The sequence below is a fragment of the Dysidea avara genome, chromosome 9 (assembly GCF_963678975.1).
Source record: "Dysidea avara chromosome 9, odDysAvar1.4, whole genome shotgun sequence".
NCBI classification, from domain to species: Eukaryota; Metazoa; Porifera; class Demospongiae; order Dictyoceratida; family Dysideidae; genus Dysidea; species Dysidea avara.
This window is the reverse complement of record NC_089280.1, coordinates 15,624,643-15,640,483: the sequence shown is the minus strand read 5'-3', so window position 1 is coordinate 15,640,483 and position 15,841 is coordinate 15,624,643. Positions and strand designations below refer to the sequence as shown.

General features: G+C 35.1%; 2 protein-coding genes across 2 annotated transcripts; both read right to left on the bottom strand.

Moving 5' to 3' along the window:
* Positions 1-3,875: 3,875 nt before the first annotated feature.
* LOC136266997 (inter-alpha-trypsin inhibitor heavy chain H5-like) lies at positions 3,876-9,663 on the bottom strand. The gene is made up of 7 exons (XM_066062054.1): positions 9,564-9,663; positions 8,419-8,562; positions 7,734-7,931; positions 6,746-6,889; positions 5,097-5,300; positions 4,245-4,757; positions 3,876-4,188 (listed from the first exon to the last, which is right to left on the bottom strand). The coding sequence occupies exons 1-7, from the start codon at positions 9,625-9,627 to the stop codon at positions 3,971-3,973; spliced, it is 1,485 nt and encodes a 494-aa protein (XP_065918126.1). The 5' UTR covers positions 9,628-9,663; the 3' UTR covers positions 3,876-3,970.
* Positions 9,664-10,696: 1,033 nt separating this feature from the next.
* LOC136266996 (uncharacterized) lies at positions 10,697-15,246 on the bottom strand. Its single transcript, XM_066062053.1, has 7 exons — positions 14,999-15,246; positions 14,478-14,621; positions 13,787-13,984; positions 12,865-13,008; positions 12,346-12,549; positions 11,131-11,643; positions 10,697-11,072 (listed from the first exon to the last, which is right to left on the bottom strand). The coding sequence occupies exons 1-7, from the start codon at positions 15,060-15,062 to the stop codon at positions 10,855-10,857; spliced, it is 1,485 nt and encodes a 494-aa protein (XP_065918125.1). The 5' UTR covers positions 15,063-15,246; the 3' UTR covers positions 10,697-10,854.
* Between the last annotated feature and the right edge of the window lie 595 nt (positions 15,247-15,841).

Genomic DNA, 15,841 nt, shown 5'->3' with positions numbered 1-15,841 from the left:
TGGAAAATTCTACGTATGCGTACTCTATACACTGCATGGTGAGTGTATACTTGCCCTCTCAAGCCCTCTCTTCATTGTTACTGTTTGGATATTATAGTTTGAGCCATGAGACTGTAAAGCACACTAGCTATACCTTAAGCCAAGCAATACACAATCTTGTATATTGATGAATTTACCCACCATTTAAATTTTATTAATTCGTGAATTGATGTAATCAATTAGCAAAAAACCAAAACTCTAAAATTGCTAAATTTAATGTACTGCTAAATTAAGATACTTCAAACACAAAATTAATGGCAAGTATTGATCATGTATAGCTGATATTCATATCCTTCCCCTTCCTATTCTTTATGTAAAGAATATCTTTTTAGTTACTGGCTGCTGTGCCCTTATATGACAGCTAGTATTATAACTGTTCTAGAATAATGGTGTCATTTCATCATTATTACACTGAGGTGACTCAATGCTTTACAAGCATTGTAAATCACTTAAACAAAGTGGCATCATTTTTCAGTCAAAAATATTACCAAATTGTAATACTGAATAGGCTAAATTTGCAAAATTTTCTGTGGGGGGTGTCCCCAGACCCCCTAGATAGAGCATGCTCCGCATTCTGAGTGTGCTTTGCACACTATAGCTAGTTATTAACCAGTCATCACTTTTCTTAGCCAACCAACCATTATGTTAGCACCCCCCCTTCTGAATCCTAGATCTGCCCCTGGATAAAGTATCAACCTGGAAAACTCTTCGGTGTATAGAAAATGCTGTAGTGTTCCATGTCTTTGTGGCCGGACACATATGCTGACAATTTTGAATAACAGCTGGTAATGTATGAGATAACAGGAGAAGGTAACTTGATGTACTGCAAAATATCAAAGGGGGTATTGATGACAGACTGACTCAAAAGCATTCTTCAGGTCAAGAAACAACATAACATTGGGATTTTCTTAGTAATTCTGGCATTATCTAATAGCTAATCAGTACTGAATATATGCTCCATTGTACCATTCACTCTGTAGAGAAAACCCTTCTGAAGTGAGGGGTTTAACAATTTGTTGTTCAAAGCAAACTTCTCTAAATGAATAGACAGAATTCGATGAAAGAGTTTCCCAAAGACCAAGGTCAGTGTAATGGGATGGAAGTTTTAGGGAGAGGTTGGGTCCCCTTTCTTATAAAGTAATATATTTTTCTCTTGGCACCAACACTGGGGATCAAGCAGAGTGGGAGTGCAACAGTATCTTGGAGTATAAGGTGGCCAAGAATAAATGACAACTGGGTAGTTTCTTCAGATGGAAGTCAAAGTCATGATTAGAAATTGACCGCACATCTTGAATCCAGTCAGGGAAGCCATCATATCTAGTTGGTGTAGAAGTTGTAGATTTGAAGTATTGGAAACTCTGATCTGAGAAAGCAAGATCTACCTTTTGAGGTGGTCTACAAATGGACTGAGAAAATTTCCAAGGGTTCTTACAAAATGACTGTTCTTGGCTCTTTGCAGAATATTGATAAGCGCCTGGCGTGTATTGGTCTGGCAATGCGAGATTAGGCTTGCCACCCAGCATAGCCATAAGTAGTCTAACTATTTCGAGGGAGCAACTTTTGCTGATTTCGAAGTTTTGGGAGTTAGTTAACAACGAAAATATTCTTGAAATGTTACCTCAATATATTTGGAATTGTTTGCAAATCTGCAAAAACTTTTAAATTTGATAACTAGCTGGCATTGCTCAACTTCAAAAATACTTTACCACTCTTCAGTGACCCAAAGAAATCTGTGGGAGCTGACTATATTGGACCTATGATCACCTATCATACTACAATCTTGTTCCACCGTTCTGTCTATACCTCTTTACCATCTCTGCTCAATGTCTTTCAAAATATGGTAGCTACAATTCCTGACTCCTGGAAAATTCACAAGATACTGTAGTACCCATCTTTAAATCTGGAAACTGGAACTCTATCAAATATTACCATATCATCTTCTTTATCAGTACTAAGCAATGCATCAGAGGTCTTGCAACCAAATCTGCAACAAAATTGTTTCACTGACAAAACCTAGCAATGCTCAATTTGGCTTTCTCTTCAAGACTGCTCTACTTTACCCAAGCAACTTTTACTTTTTACCAACAACGTTAACCTTTTCTCTAGTACCACTCAAATTGACACCATCTATTTTGATATAGCTATAATATGCAAAGCCTTTGACTCAGTATCCCCACAACTAACATCTAGTCAAATTATGGCCTTGTGGTATCACTGGAAAACTCTGGTCCTGGGTTTTGTATTTGTCAAGTTGGCATCAATTTGTAACTATAAGCAATCACTTTTCAGAGCTGTTACCTGTTGTATTCGGTGTCCCTCAGAGCAACATTCTTGGTCCTCCATTATTTTTACCTACATCAATGACATTTTCCATTTCAATATTCTGAGTAAATTATTCATATTTGCCAACGACACCAAAAAATGCTTTATGAAAGTAATGAGTCATTTAGACCAACTGGCACCACAGAGAGACATCAATCAGCTAGCTTTTTGGTTGGATTTTTTACATATTGTTTATCCTTTAGTCCTACTAAACTGTGATGTGTACACTTATCTTTCAAGTGCACAATGAACACCGCCGGTAACCTAAGGTAGACAGTCACAGGACCTTGGAATCACCATTTCTAATAATAATCTCTCGTGCATGGAGAAATCATTACATTTGCATCTCATCCAAAGTGCATAAAACTTTAGGTATCATCCATCGTATTTTTAAATCATCACATGCATTAGTAATCAATGACAAGTTCTACCTATCATTAGTTTGACCTGTTTTAAATTACTGTTCTCCTATTTGTGGCGGCCTTATCTCATTACTGATATCAATAGTCTTGAGAGAATTCAGCGATGTGCAACCAAATAATTTGTATTCTGAATGACTTTACCAGTGAGTATCGACAGGGACTAATCAAACTCACTGAAACTTTTACCACTTATGCATCAATATGAGATTTCTGATAAACTATTCTTCATCAAATCCTTGAATACTCCAACTGTCAATTTCAACATTAACAATTACATTGTCTTTTCCTCTGGAACAACTCTACTTTGCTAAAGCTCGGAAATTGAAACACAAGACCAGGATCAGCATCTTGAACATAGACATAGAAAATGTAGACTGCATGAATTATTAGGATCAAAATTGATCAGAAAGTGATTGAGCATGAAATATTTCAGCTGTCTTTTGATGGTGTCCATTGACTGATCAAGATTAATAATTGGCAGGGCATTGCATAGGTGAGGAATTCTAAATAAGAATGTCTTGTGACATTGTTCAAAGATAGTGCAACTTTGATAACTTAAGTAGAAACTTTAAGTTATAAAAAGTGGCAAGCTGTTCCACAGAATTAAAGTCAACTACATGTGTGCACAAGTTGTTAAACGGAAAATTTTAGAATTTTCGGATTCAATTAAGTAAAAATCGAATCCAAAATGCAGAATTGTCATTGTATGACAGAGCAATTATAAATAAATTAATAATAATAAGTGAAACAAGGGAAGTAGCTTACACCTGCAAATATACTTGCTAGTGGACATGTTATCTCTAATTCAGTCATGGGCATTTGCATAAATGCATTTCTCATCAAGTCAAACTTCTTAATGTGTTCCTTAAAATCCTTCATTGTGTTGTCAAACCGGAAACTGCATTGTGTGCAGATGTATTTGGATAATCACTGGAACAGCTATCATTACAATGCACATACTCAGCATATTAGAGTGTTGAGAGATTTTTACAGACACTCCCATTTTTACTTCAGGTTGAGCAGTTTTACAACCAGTCACAGGATAAAAGTTGAGCCATAGCATATATATATATTCGTATGTAGCTAGTCTTGCAAAATCCAACACAGAAATCACATATATAATGTAAATACAAAAACTGCACATTAATTTTAAAAGGCAATGATAATTATTACTATTAGTGGTCTCATTAAAACCCTGGAAGGAGATCTTCTACCACATAATCTAAATAAGTGCCTTCTATCACTCCAGTCCCCTGTTTATCAGTGGATACTCCATACCAACACTGGTCATCAGTTCCTAAGAAGTGCCACGCTGGACCCTTCACTACTGCTATTGGCTTGTGATTTGCTATCTTCATTATTTTGTAGTTTTCATCAATTTCAATTATTTTCTTCATAAATTGTCCTATTTATGAACAAGTGTAATACTCAATTTGTATGAATACATGTACATACACTTACCTATCAACCCATCTGCTTCACTAGTTAATCCATCACATTTGGTAATCATCATGTCTAAATGTTTCTTATAGAATCTTACTTTCATTCCAAATCCAATGACTGAGTTGATGTAAAGCCAAGCAGATTCATCCTTCAATTTGTCTTGCACATCAGCATACACAGTAGCAGTAACAGATGTGTTAGAAATTGTTACTGTAACTGGTTTGTTCCCAACAACAACATGTTCGTTTTCCACTTTGATACTGTGATCTCTTGCAGACACTTGGATAGCTGTAGTAATACCAGTATCTGGACATCTTAATAATAGCCCAAGATCACCGAGAAATGTAGAGACATTGGCAATTGTGTGGCTCTCATCACTGGCAGGCAGCACAAACTGAGCATTCAACTGTACATACTTGTCTTTGATCAAACTGAACATAAAGTCGGGTTGTCCTTGCACACTATAGCACAAGTTTTCTCCATTAGGTAGTGGTATGAAGAAATGAGGATCATTTTTAATGGTTTGGCCACCTAAAAAAGACATGCATTTGATGTGTTTCTGCCAAGCTTAACTTACCACTGGTATGTTGCTACATAAATGGATAGCTATTACAAACATTTTTAGAAGGTATACTATTGTTTTTCTGTGTAGCTACCAGCAATGCATGCAGAATTATAACAGTAATTTAATGGTCTTATATAATATACAAATTCTACTAATCATTCATGTATAGGTATATTTTTATCTGCTGTATTGTAGTTTGTATACCTTATACTGTAACTGTACAAACCATTTATAGCCTGAATGTGATTTTGGTGACTTGAAATGGCATGCATATACAAAAAGTATGACAAATCTAATTTGCTCACCGTCATCATCCAATATTTCTACAATAGCTTGTGAAGGGTCACCAATCAGTACACCACTAGGTGCAAATGCGGGATGTGTGTCAATGGAAACAGTAAATTCTTCAGTAGATTCAAAGTCATCATCATTTGTTATGCTAATTTCTACCGAAGCAGTGTTTACTCCAGGTAGAAAGGTGGCACTGTATGTTCCAACAATAAAATCATCTAGAAAGGCAATAATCCGGTATGTAAAGAAATTTTAGATTTTTACGGATGCACACCAATTTTTTTCCTACTTTACAAGTACAAAAGAAAAATAGGAATTTGAGTATCATACAGTATGATAGTACTGTATAGTAGGGACCACAAAGGAGTAGGTGTGGCCCACAAAATAACATCATCCAAAAACCAACCTCAATTTTCCCTGACAATGATGAGGCAGTATTGGTTAGGTAAAACTAAGCCCAAACAAGCCTGAAATGCTTTTAACAAGGTGCTACGGAATTTAAAAAAAAGTTATTTAGCGGAATTTTCTACTGACTGAGTAACTGACTGACTGATGCTTCAGACAAGCATAACTTGATAACAGCTAAGGCTACGGGCTTGATTTTTTCACTGTTCGACGTCACTTCAGTCCGAGAGGTGCCTTTTTGGTATACCGTAGTACGTACAATACATTCTTCATGGGTCCTCCTTTGTGTCCCATTCATCTTTGCTGACAGCAGAAGTGTCAATTTGGCAGTAACACGTGATGGCTTCCCTTCGTAATGGAAATCGTCTGTATTTTCATAGCGGCTATTTTGATTGCAGAGATGCTTTTTGAACAGTTCTTGAGTCATACTGCTGTGTAACGGGTTGAACATAGCCAACAACGAAGCGTAATGGATACTTCACTTTTCAGACGATAATTGATATAACTGGGGCACGGCACCATTTCTTTCTTTCAGTATGCATGGATTACAGAGGTGCTTTTCAAACAGTTCTTGATCCGAAATGCTGTGTAACGGGTTGAACATGGCTGACAACAAAGCATAATGGATACTTCACTTTTCAGAAGATAATTGATATAGCTGAGGCGTGCAGCGCCATTTCAGATGCGGTATGCATGAATTCACCAGTCATAATAATTGTTTACAAAAAAAGTTAACAAACAAGCACACAAAACAATTTGGAACTTTCAACTAGAGTAGGGACCATAGCACATCGATAAAAAGTACTGAAACAAGTTGGAGTAGTGCACAATATTAAATCACGGTAAAACAATAAGAAGTGTAATATCCCTACTGTGCTCAAGATACCATAATGGAAATGCACAGTAGGGATATAACACTTCTTATTGTTTTACTGTGATTTAATATCGTGCACTACTCCAGCTTGTTTCAGCACTATTTATTGATGTGCTATGGTCCCTACTCTAGTTGAAAATTTAAATTTTTTGTGTACTTGTGTATATAAGGATTATGTGTAAATATAAAAGTAATGAAACAAGCAAGATGAAATAACCTGTTGAAAAAGTGTCACCCTCACTTTTACTTCAAGACAGCTTGTCATACCATGCATGTAGTACAGATCTGGTCAAGTGCATCCATTAAATTAAAAGTGTAATTTTTATAAGTTTTATAAACTAAGTCTCCTATATAACTTTTACATTTTTATGCACAATTGTTTACCATTGGCATAAGCAGTATTTGCACTAGCAATGACATTTATCACAACTTCATTGGAAAATGGTTCATCTGAGACTAATGTAGCTTGTGCTGGTCCTCTGTTTTCAGTGACACTAAATCTTGTCTGACTGAACCTCACAGTCGTAGCTACATGATAAACAAATACGTTACTAATTAATACCATGTATACCTATAGCTAATATTTGTAGGTCTGATACATTAATGAATGAATCAATCTGTAACTCAACTAAGAGAAAGAATGTATATACAGGAGGATGTGAACAGGTGCAGTTCCAGGGAAAGGTTTAAAGGGTTCCATGATTTTCATAAAGTAATATTAAGGCTCTTCCAAAAGGGGATGGGGGAATTCCTGGGGTGAACCCCCTTTTAGGAAGAGTCTCAATATTACTTTATGAGCTGCTAACAAGTTTTCTTTAAAAAGTAAACCAATTCAGCTTATCAGTCAAGAAAACACTTATAGTAGCAAACAACTCATATTACTTCTCTTTACTGTAAATCACATGAAATTACTACCCAACATCTAATAAGATTTCACAGTGAAACATTGCTGGAAAGTGATTATTTATTACTACTCAGTAACTACGTACACTTAAGCTATACAACTATTTGCAATGCATGTTCCAGAATGGAGCCCCTTTTTAAAAGTCTGGATCCAAAGCAGATATGAAGTAAAAAATTTTATAAACAATGTAGCATAGAACTATACATATATATACACTATTATTAGAGAGGACATGGTCACATGGAAAAATGGATGCCCAAGTTTTTCTCAACTAACATTCATAACTTCATTTTACTAATGCCTTGCAAAGTGATTTGTTCCCAGCGCACAGATTCTAGGGCAATGTTTCTGTCAACTTGTTTATGTACGTATGTTGGTATACATACTTATACACATGTGCATGCATATAACAACTGATTGCCAAAATATGTTGTAAATGTTTGATTACACCTACAATTAAGTACTTACATTCATCATCCAAGATTGTTATATTGGTTGTGGCAAAGTTGCCAGTGGTAGCGCCATTTGGCAAAGAAGAAGAGTCAATCGAAAAACTAAAAACTTCATCGGACTCCAATATATTGTCTTCTTCTATGTTAAACAACAGTGACTGTCTGGTTTGCCCTGGTGTAAATGTGATGCTATATGGTCCAGGAACATAATCATCTAGAAACATCATACACATGCATAAGTCTTGCAATGAATTGTGTGTGTTTGTACAACCATAATTGAAGTATATTTTTTTTACTTGCTAAATTCATTTAAAACTAAAGGCTATGAAAAGTATTTCTCCTTCCATGTTACTGAATCATAACCTTTTTTGGTGCAATTATTTGGTCAAGTTGCTCACCAGCCAAATGCATCTCTTTACTGCAATAAACAACTATAGTTCAGAAACACTTATGCACAAAACTTAACATCAGTTTGGTAGAAGGTATTGTTTATTAGGCAACCAAACTAACTAAAGTGAGCATATTTATATTGGCAAAGGATAATTGTAACAGCCCATCTATATACCAACACAATTTTTTTATTTATTTTTTTTGCAAATCCTGATGGCAAACATGATTTTACAAAATATAGTGGCCTAATGTGTATGCACAATATATAGTTTTATCATATTTTTTTCTTTTTATCAGCATTTATTACGTACCATTAGCAGTAGCAGTGATATCTGAACTGATGACAGTCACTGTGAGCTCAGTAGACAGTGGTTCACTTAGATCTAATGAAATACCAAAACGAGCTCCAGCTTCAGTCAAAGAGTATGAGGACTGCTGGAAACTAACTGTAGCAGCTACATAGTCAAGAGGAGAAAAACAAATAGTATAACTTGTATAATCATTAAGTAAGTACACACTTGTGCAATAATAGGGATCACCAAAGGTTTCTGTTTCCCACTGACAAAAAAAACTTCAAATTTTCATTCAACACTGGGATTGGGCAGGTGAAATCATGCCACAATGTAGGTAAGACCTTTGAGACCAAGGTTGTTATTGGGCCAGATAAGATGACAGTCATGCAGCCAGCCGTCAATCTGATATTCTGGTTTCCCAAACTCTGTGGGGTTTACCTACTCTAGAGCCAGAGTTGGGGAAGTTACTTCATGAAAGTATTACATCGCTATTACATATTACTTTTATATCAGTATAATATATTACAGTTACATATTACTTAGAATAAAGAGTAACTTAATAATATTACATATTAAGTTACTAACTTAATAATATTAGCTACAAATATTAAGTTACTAATGCTAAGTTACAAGACAGCTAAGTTAAAGTTAACATATAAACCACGTGCAGTCACGTGATGCACATCAGTCACGTGTACGTGCAACACCTGAGCACCATTATAAAAGAAAGGTTAATGGATTATGGTGATTAATTAATAGTGGAATGGATAATTGGCAGTAAAATCCATTTATAATGCGTTACTTGTTCATCTTTACTCGTAGTATCACTCGTTACATCGCTGTAGAGTTACTCGTTACATCGCTGTAGAGTTACTCGTTACATCGCTGTAGAGTTACTCGTTACTTTTCGCTTCCAGCTACTCGTTACGTAATAATATAACTTCTTTCGTTACTAGTAACGAATTATAGTTTCCAAAAGTAACTTAAAGTTATATTACTGCATTTCCAAAAGTAACGCGTTATTACTCAGAATCGTGAATTGTAATATATATTACGTAACGCGTTACCCCATCTCTGTCTAGAGCTCATCCTGAATAAGAGAAAGAACTAAACATCTTATTTAACTAGACTATAACTATGCACATAATTAACTACACCATTACCATCTGTATTAGAAGTCTGACATAAAATGATAGCAACAGCACACAGAGTTATGATAAACTTCATTCTCAACACAACCTAATGAAGTTACACAGTGTTCTGTGCTCAGCAAAGTGCACCTGCAGTGTCTGCTAACCTCTTTTATTGTGACAGTCAACAGGAAGTAGTATAGCTTAGAAGCCATACAAAACGAAGACATACAAAACGAAGCCATACAAAACATTTTTCTCAATGGTTTTTAAAATATTATTTTTAGCTTGTTCATCCAGTAAATGTATATGTATACAAGTTTACATTTCAATTAGTAGAACCATTAGCAGGCCATGGATAGAAGCCATTTTACATGCACACAAGATTGGTAACCTAATCACATTATAGTGTGTCTACCAAACTTGGTGCTAATGTGCATGTAAAGAGCTGCACATGTACTACATGAATCTGATATACATTATATGCATACACACATGACATTGAAATATCACCATAAGGGTGATCAAAACAATGCCCTACATTATACACTTCAGCATATAAAGGACAAACCTCAAACTAACTTCAATCCATTTGTTCCTTGCAAATACAATGTGGATGATTTAATCAGTGGAATGATCTTACATTCTTACTGAAACCATAGAACTAGCATTCTTTTACAAAGAGTGGGCATGTGTACTCTAAAATTTTACAAAATACATGTGCCTTAAAAGTCTAGCTATGTGTTTAAGCAAGTGTACTCTAAACTCTAGTAAGAGCAGAGTACATGTATACCTTTACAAAGGTTTGAGATCTGTTCAGCCACTGCTCTAAATCTCTGTAGTAAATTGTAAAAAAGTTAAGATGTACAACACATAAGTATCATACAGTACGATAGTACTGCATAAAGCAGCTCAGATACAAACTTGTTTAATTAGCTACGTACATTTAATTTATTTCTCTCATCAAATTAAACTTCTTAATGTGTTCCTCAAATCTTCCTCCATTGTTGTATTGTTGACAACTACATTGTCTGCATGCATTATCTGGAATAGCTTCATTGCAACTGCATGCCAACTAGTTAACTAAGTGTTTAGAGATTTTATGGACGTATGCATTTCCCATTTAAAACCAGCCAACCACCTGCAGTTTTAAAACTGGCCACAGCTTTAAAGTCAAGTAATAAAATACATACAATGCAAAATCCAAAGTAGAATCCAATGCAAAATCCACTGTAGAAAACTGCTGTACTAACATTGTACATTATGAATATGGAGATGCAAAAATTATACAATTAAGAAAGGCAATGCAATACTTTCAGTCATGTCAAAACCCTGGAAGGAGATCTTCTACCACATAATCTAAATAAGTGCCTTCTATCACTCCAGTCCCCTGGTTATCAGTGGATACTCCATACCAACACTGGTCATCAGTTCCTAAGAAGTGCCACGCTGGACCCTTCACTACTGCTATTGGCTTGTGATTTGCTATCTTCATTATTTTGTAGTTTTCATCAATTTCAATTATTTTCTTCATAAATTGTCCTGTTGATGGACAAGTACAATACCCCATTTGTATGAATACATGACCACATACACTTACCTATCAATCCATCTGCTTCACCAGTTAATCCATCACTTTTGGTAATCATCATGTCTAAATGTTTCTTATAGAATCTTACTTTCATTCCAAATCCAATGACTGAGTTGATGTAAAGCCAAGCAGATTCATCTTTCAATTTGTCTTGCACATCAGCATACACAGTAGCAGTAACAGATGTGTTAGAAATTGTTACTGTAACTGGTTTGTTCCCAACAACAACATGTTCATTTTCCACTTTGATACTGTGATCTCTTGCAGACACTTGGATAGCTGTAGTAATACCAGTATCTGGACATCTTAATAATAGCCCAAGATCACCAAGAAATGTAGAGACATTGGCAATTGTGTGGCTCTCATCACTGGCAGGCAGCACAAACTGAGCATTCAACTGTACATACTTGTCTTTGATCAAACTGAACATAAAGTCGGGTTGTCCTTGCACACTATAGCACAAGTTTTCTCCATTAGGTAGTGGTATGAAGAAATGAGGATCATTTTTAATGGTTTGGCCACCTAAAAAAGACATTTGCGTGTTTCTGCTTTAAGTTTAACTTGCCACTAGTATGTTGTTACATGGTATAAAGCTAGCCAAGGTATAATATTGTTTTTCTGTGTAGCTACCAGCAATGCATGCAGAATTATAACAGTAATTTAATGGTCTTATAACATAATAATACAAATTCTACTTAGGCCACTTCAACTAAATTTCTTGTTCCTCGGACCCGACTGACCCATAAAATTTGTAAATGAAATATTTTTGTTCATTTTTAAAGATCACGTGTTTAATCACATGAGCTTGTGGTGTAGATGTATTATTGGCCATCCATATCTGCTATGCTTGGGGTGAGCTTGGTTATTACAAGAAGAGTTGTAAAAGCAGACTATGGATGGACGCTTGGTCATTTAAATGTACTAGTCATTATCAAACATCGTAGTTATACGTGTTGCCATAACTTCAGTTTTAAAAATTATTACCCTGCACCTATTATTATTTTATTTATACCTACCTACCGACCCACTTTTCAACTAGTTTCAGTCTGAGAAACAAAAGATTTAGTTGCTTATCATTCATGTATAGGCATGTTTGGTTGCTGTATTGTAGTTTGTATACCTTATACTACTGTAACTGTACAAACCATTTATAGCCTGAATGTGACTTTGGTGACTTGGAGTGGCATGCATATACAAAAGTATGACAAATCTAAATTTGCTCACCATCATCATCCAATATTTCTACAATAGCTTGTGATGGGTCACCAATCAGTACACCACTAGGTATAAATGCGGGATGTGTGTCAATGGAAACAGTGAATTCTTCAGTAGATTCAAAGTCATCATCATTTGTTATGCTAATTTCAAATAAAGCAGTGTTTACTCCAGGCAGAAAGGTGGCACTGTATGTTCCAGCTATAAAATCATCTAGAAATAAGACAATAATCCGGCATGTAAAGAAATTTTAAGATGTACGCCAATTTTTTTCTACTTTACAAGTACAAAGAAAAATAGGAATTTGAGTATATATATAAGGATTATGTGTAAAACTAAGAAACAAGCGAGATGAAACAACCCATTTAAAAAGCATCATCCTCACTTTCCTTCACAACAGCTTGTCATACAATGTAATACAGATCTGGTCAAGTGCATCCATTAAATTGTCTAAATTAAAAGTGTAATTTTAAGTTTTATAAACTAAGTCTCCTATACAACTTTTACATTTTTAGGCACATTGTTTACCATTGGCATGAGCAGTATTTGCACTAGCAATGACATTTATCACAACTTCATTGGAATATGGTTCATCTGAGACTAACATAGCTTGCGCTGGTCCTCTGTTTTCAGTGACATTAAACCTTGACTGACTGAACCTCACAGTCGTAGCTACATGATAAACAAATACAGCACTACTATATAGTTAATACAATGTATTATACCTATAGCTAATATTTGTAGGTTTGATACATTTAATGAATCAATCTGAGGTTAAAGTTCAAAAATTGGTAACTAAACTAAGAGAAAGAATGTGTATATACAGGGAGATGTGAACAGAGGCAGATCCAGTACCTGGGGTGAACCCTGTTTTGGAAGAGCTTTAATTTTACTTTATTAGCTGCTGACAAGCTTTCTTTAAATTTCAGCTTATCATGCAGTCTATATAGGAAACACTTATAGTAGCAAACCACTCATATTATTTCTCTTTACTGTAAATCACATGAAATTACTACCCAGCATCTTATAGTAAGATTTCACAGTGAAACACTGCAGGAGGATGATTATTCATTACTACTCAGCACCTATACTGAAGCTATACAACTAATTACCATGTTCCAAAATGGAGCCTCTTTTTTTATAAAGTATGGATCCGCCCCTGGTGAAGCAGATATGAAGTTAACAAAGTAGCATAGAACTATACGTATACACTATTGTTAGAGTGGACATAGAAAAAATGATACAATACTAACAAGTTTCTCTCAACTAATATTCATAACTTTGTTTCACTAAAGTAATTTGTGCCCCCTGTACAGATTCTAGGGCAATTTTTCTGTCAACCTGTTTATGTTGCAGTGTACATACTTTATACATTCATACACACCTGCATGCATACAACAACTGAATCGATTGTTAAAATAATTGTAGATTATAGCCTACAATTACTTACATTCATCATCCAAGATTGTTATATTGATCGTGGCAAAGTTGCCAGTGGTAACACCATTTGGGAAAGAAGAAGAGTCAATCGAATAACTGAAAACTTCATCGGACTCCAATATAATGTCGTCTTCTATGAAAGTAAACAATGACTGTCTGGTTTGCCCTGGTGAAAATGTGATCCCAAATGGTCCAGGAAAATAATCATCTAGAAACATCATACACATACATGAGTACTGTTTTACTTGAGTCTTGCAATGAATTGTGTGTGTTTGTAAACCATAACTGCAGTGTTGTTTACTTGCTAAATTCATTTAAATCTATAAACTATAAAAGTATTTCTCGTTCCATGTTACTGAGTCACAATTGTATTTTTGCTATTACTACCTTATTTGGCACAATTTTGTCATGTTGCTCACCAGCCAAATGTATCTCTTTACTGCAGTAGTTCAGAATCACTTATGTACAAGACTTAACATCAGTATGGCAGAGGGTATTGTTTATTAGGAAACCAAACTAACTAAAGTGAGTATATTCATATTGGCAAAGGATAATTGTAATAACCTATCTATATATCAACACTTTTTTTGTAACATCCTGAGGGCAAACATGATTTAACAAAATATAGTGACCTAATGTGTATGCACAGTATGTAGTTTTATCATATTTTTTTGCTTTTTATCAGTAGTTATATTACGTACCATTAGCAGTAGCAGTGATATCTGAACTGATGACAGTCACAGTGAAGTCATTAGACAGTGGTACACTTAGATCTAACAAAATACTAAAACTAACTGCATCTTCAACCAAAGAGTATGAGGACTGCTGGAAACTAACTGTAATAGCTATATAGTTGAGAGGAGGAAACAAATAATAACTTGTACAATTAGTATCATCAAGTGCACACTTGTACAATAATAGGGATCATTAAAGGTTTTTCTTTCCCACTGACAAAAAAAAAACAGCTTGAAATTTTCATTCATTTGGTCAGTTGCAATCAAGTCCATACATACCACAATGTAGGTTTGACCATTGAGACCAAACTTAATTGTTATTGGGTCAAAGCCACTCAGATTAGACAACAGTCATGCAGCCTTTGTTTCTACTTTCCCAAACTCTGTGGGGTTTAGCACTGTAGAACTCATCATGAATAAAAGACACCTTAATACAATTAAGCATACGCAACTAGTAGAACTATGTAGCTACGTAGCGACACCATTACCATCAGTATTAGAAGTCTGACATAAAATGATAGCAACAGCACACACAGCTATGATAAACTTCATTCTCAACACAAACTAATGAAGTTACACATTCACACGATGTTCTATTCAGCAAAGTACACAACTGCAGTGTCTGCTAGCCTCTTTTATTGTCGCAGTCAACAGGAAGTAGTGTAGTTTAGAAGCCATATAATATAATTTTTCCAAATGGTATTATTTTTAGCTTGCTCAAACTCAGTAAATATATATGCATGCAATACACAGTGCATTTGATCACATGCCATTTCCCAGTCATTTACTACAAGCATATAAAAGATGCAGTGTATACATTTCAATTGATAGAACCATTAGCAGCTTCCCATGACCATGGGTAGAAGCCACTTTACATGCACACAAGGTTGGTAACCTAATCACACATAGTGTGTGTCTACCAAACTTGGCATGTAAGAGTTAATGTGCATGTAAGAGCTGCACATGTACTAAATCTGATATATATGCATACACAGTTACACACTACATTGAAATTATACCATAAGGGGACAAAACAATGCCCTACATATACACTTTAGTGCAGACTGTACATATAAAGGACAAAACTCAAACTAACTTTAGAAATCTATGATATTATCTTTTGGATATTGCCTTGTAAATGTAATGTGAATGATCTAATCAGTGGAATGACTATACTTGAAGTCATGGAACTAGCATTGGTTTTGCAAAGAGTGGGCATGTGTACTCTTAAACTTTTACTTGAAGTACAAAATACATATGTGCCTTAAAAGTCTATATGTTTAAGCCAAGTGTACTCTAGACCCTAGTAAGGGCAGAGTACATCACAAAGG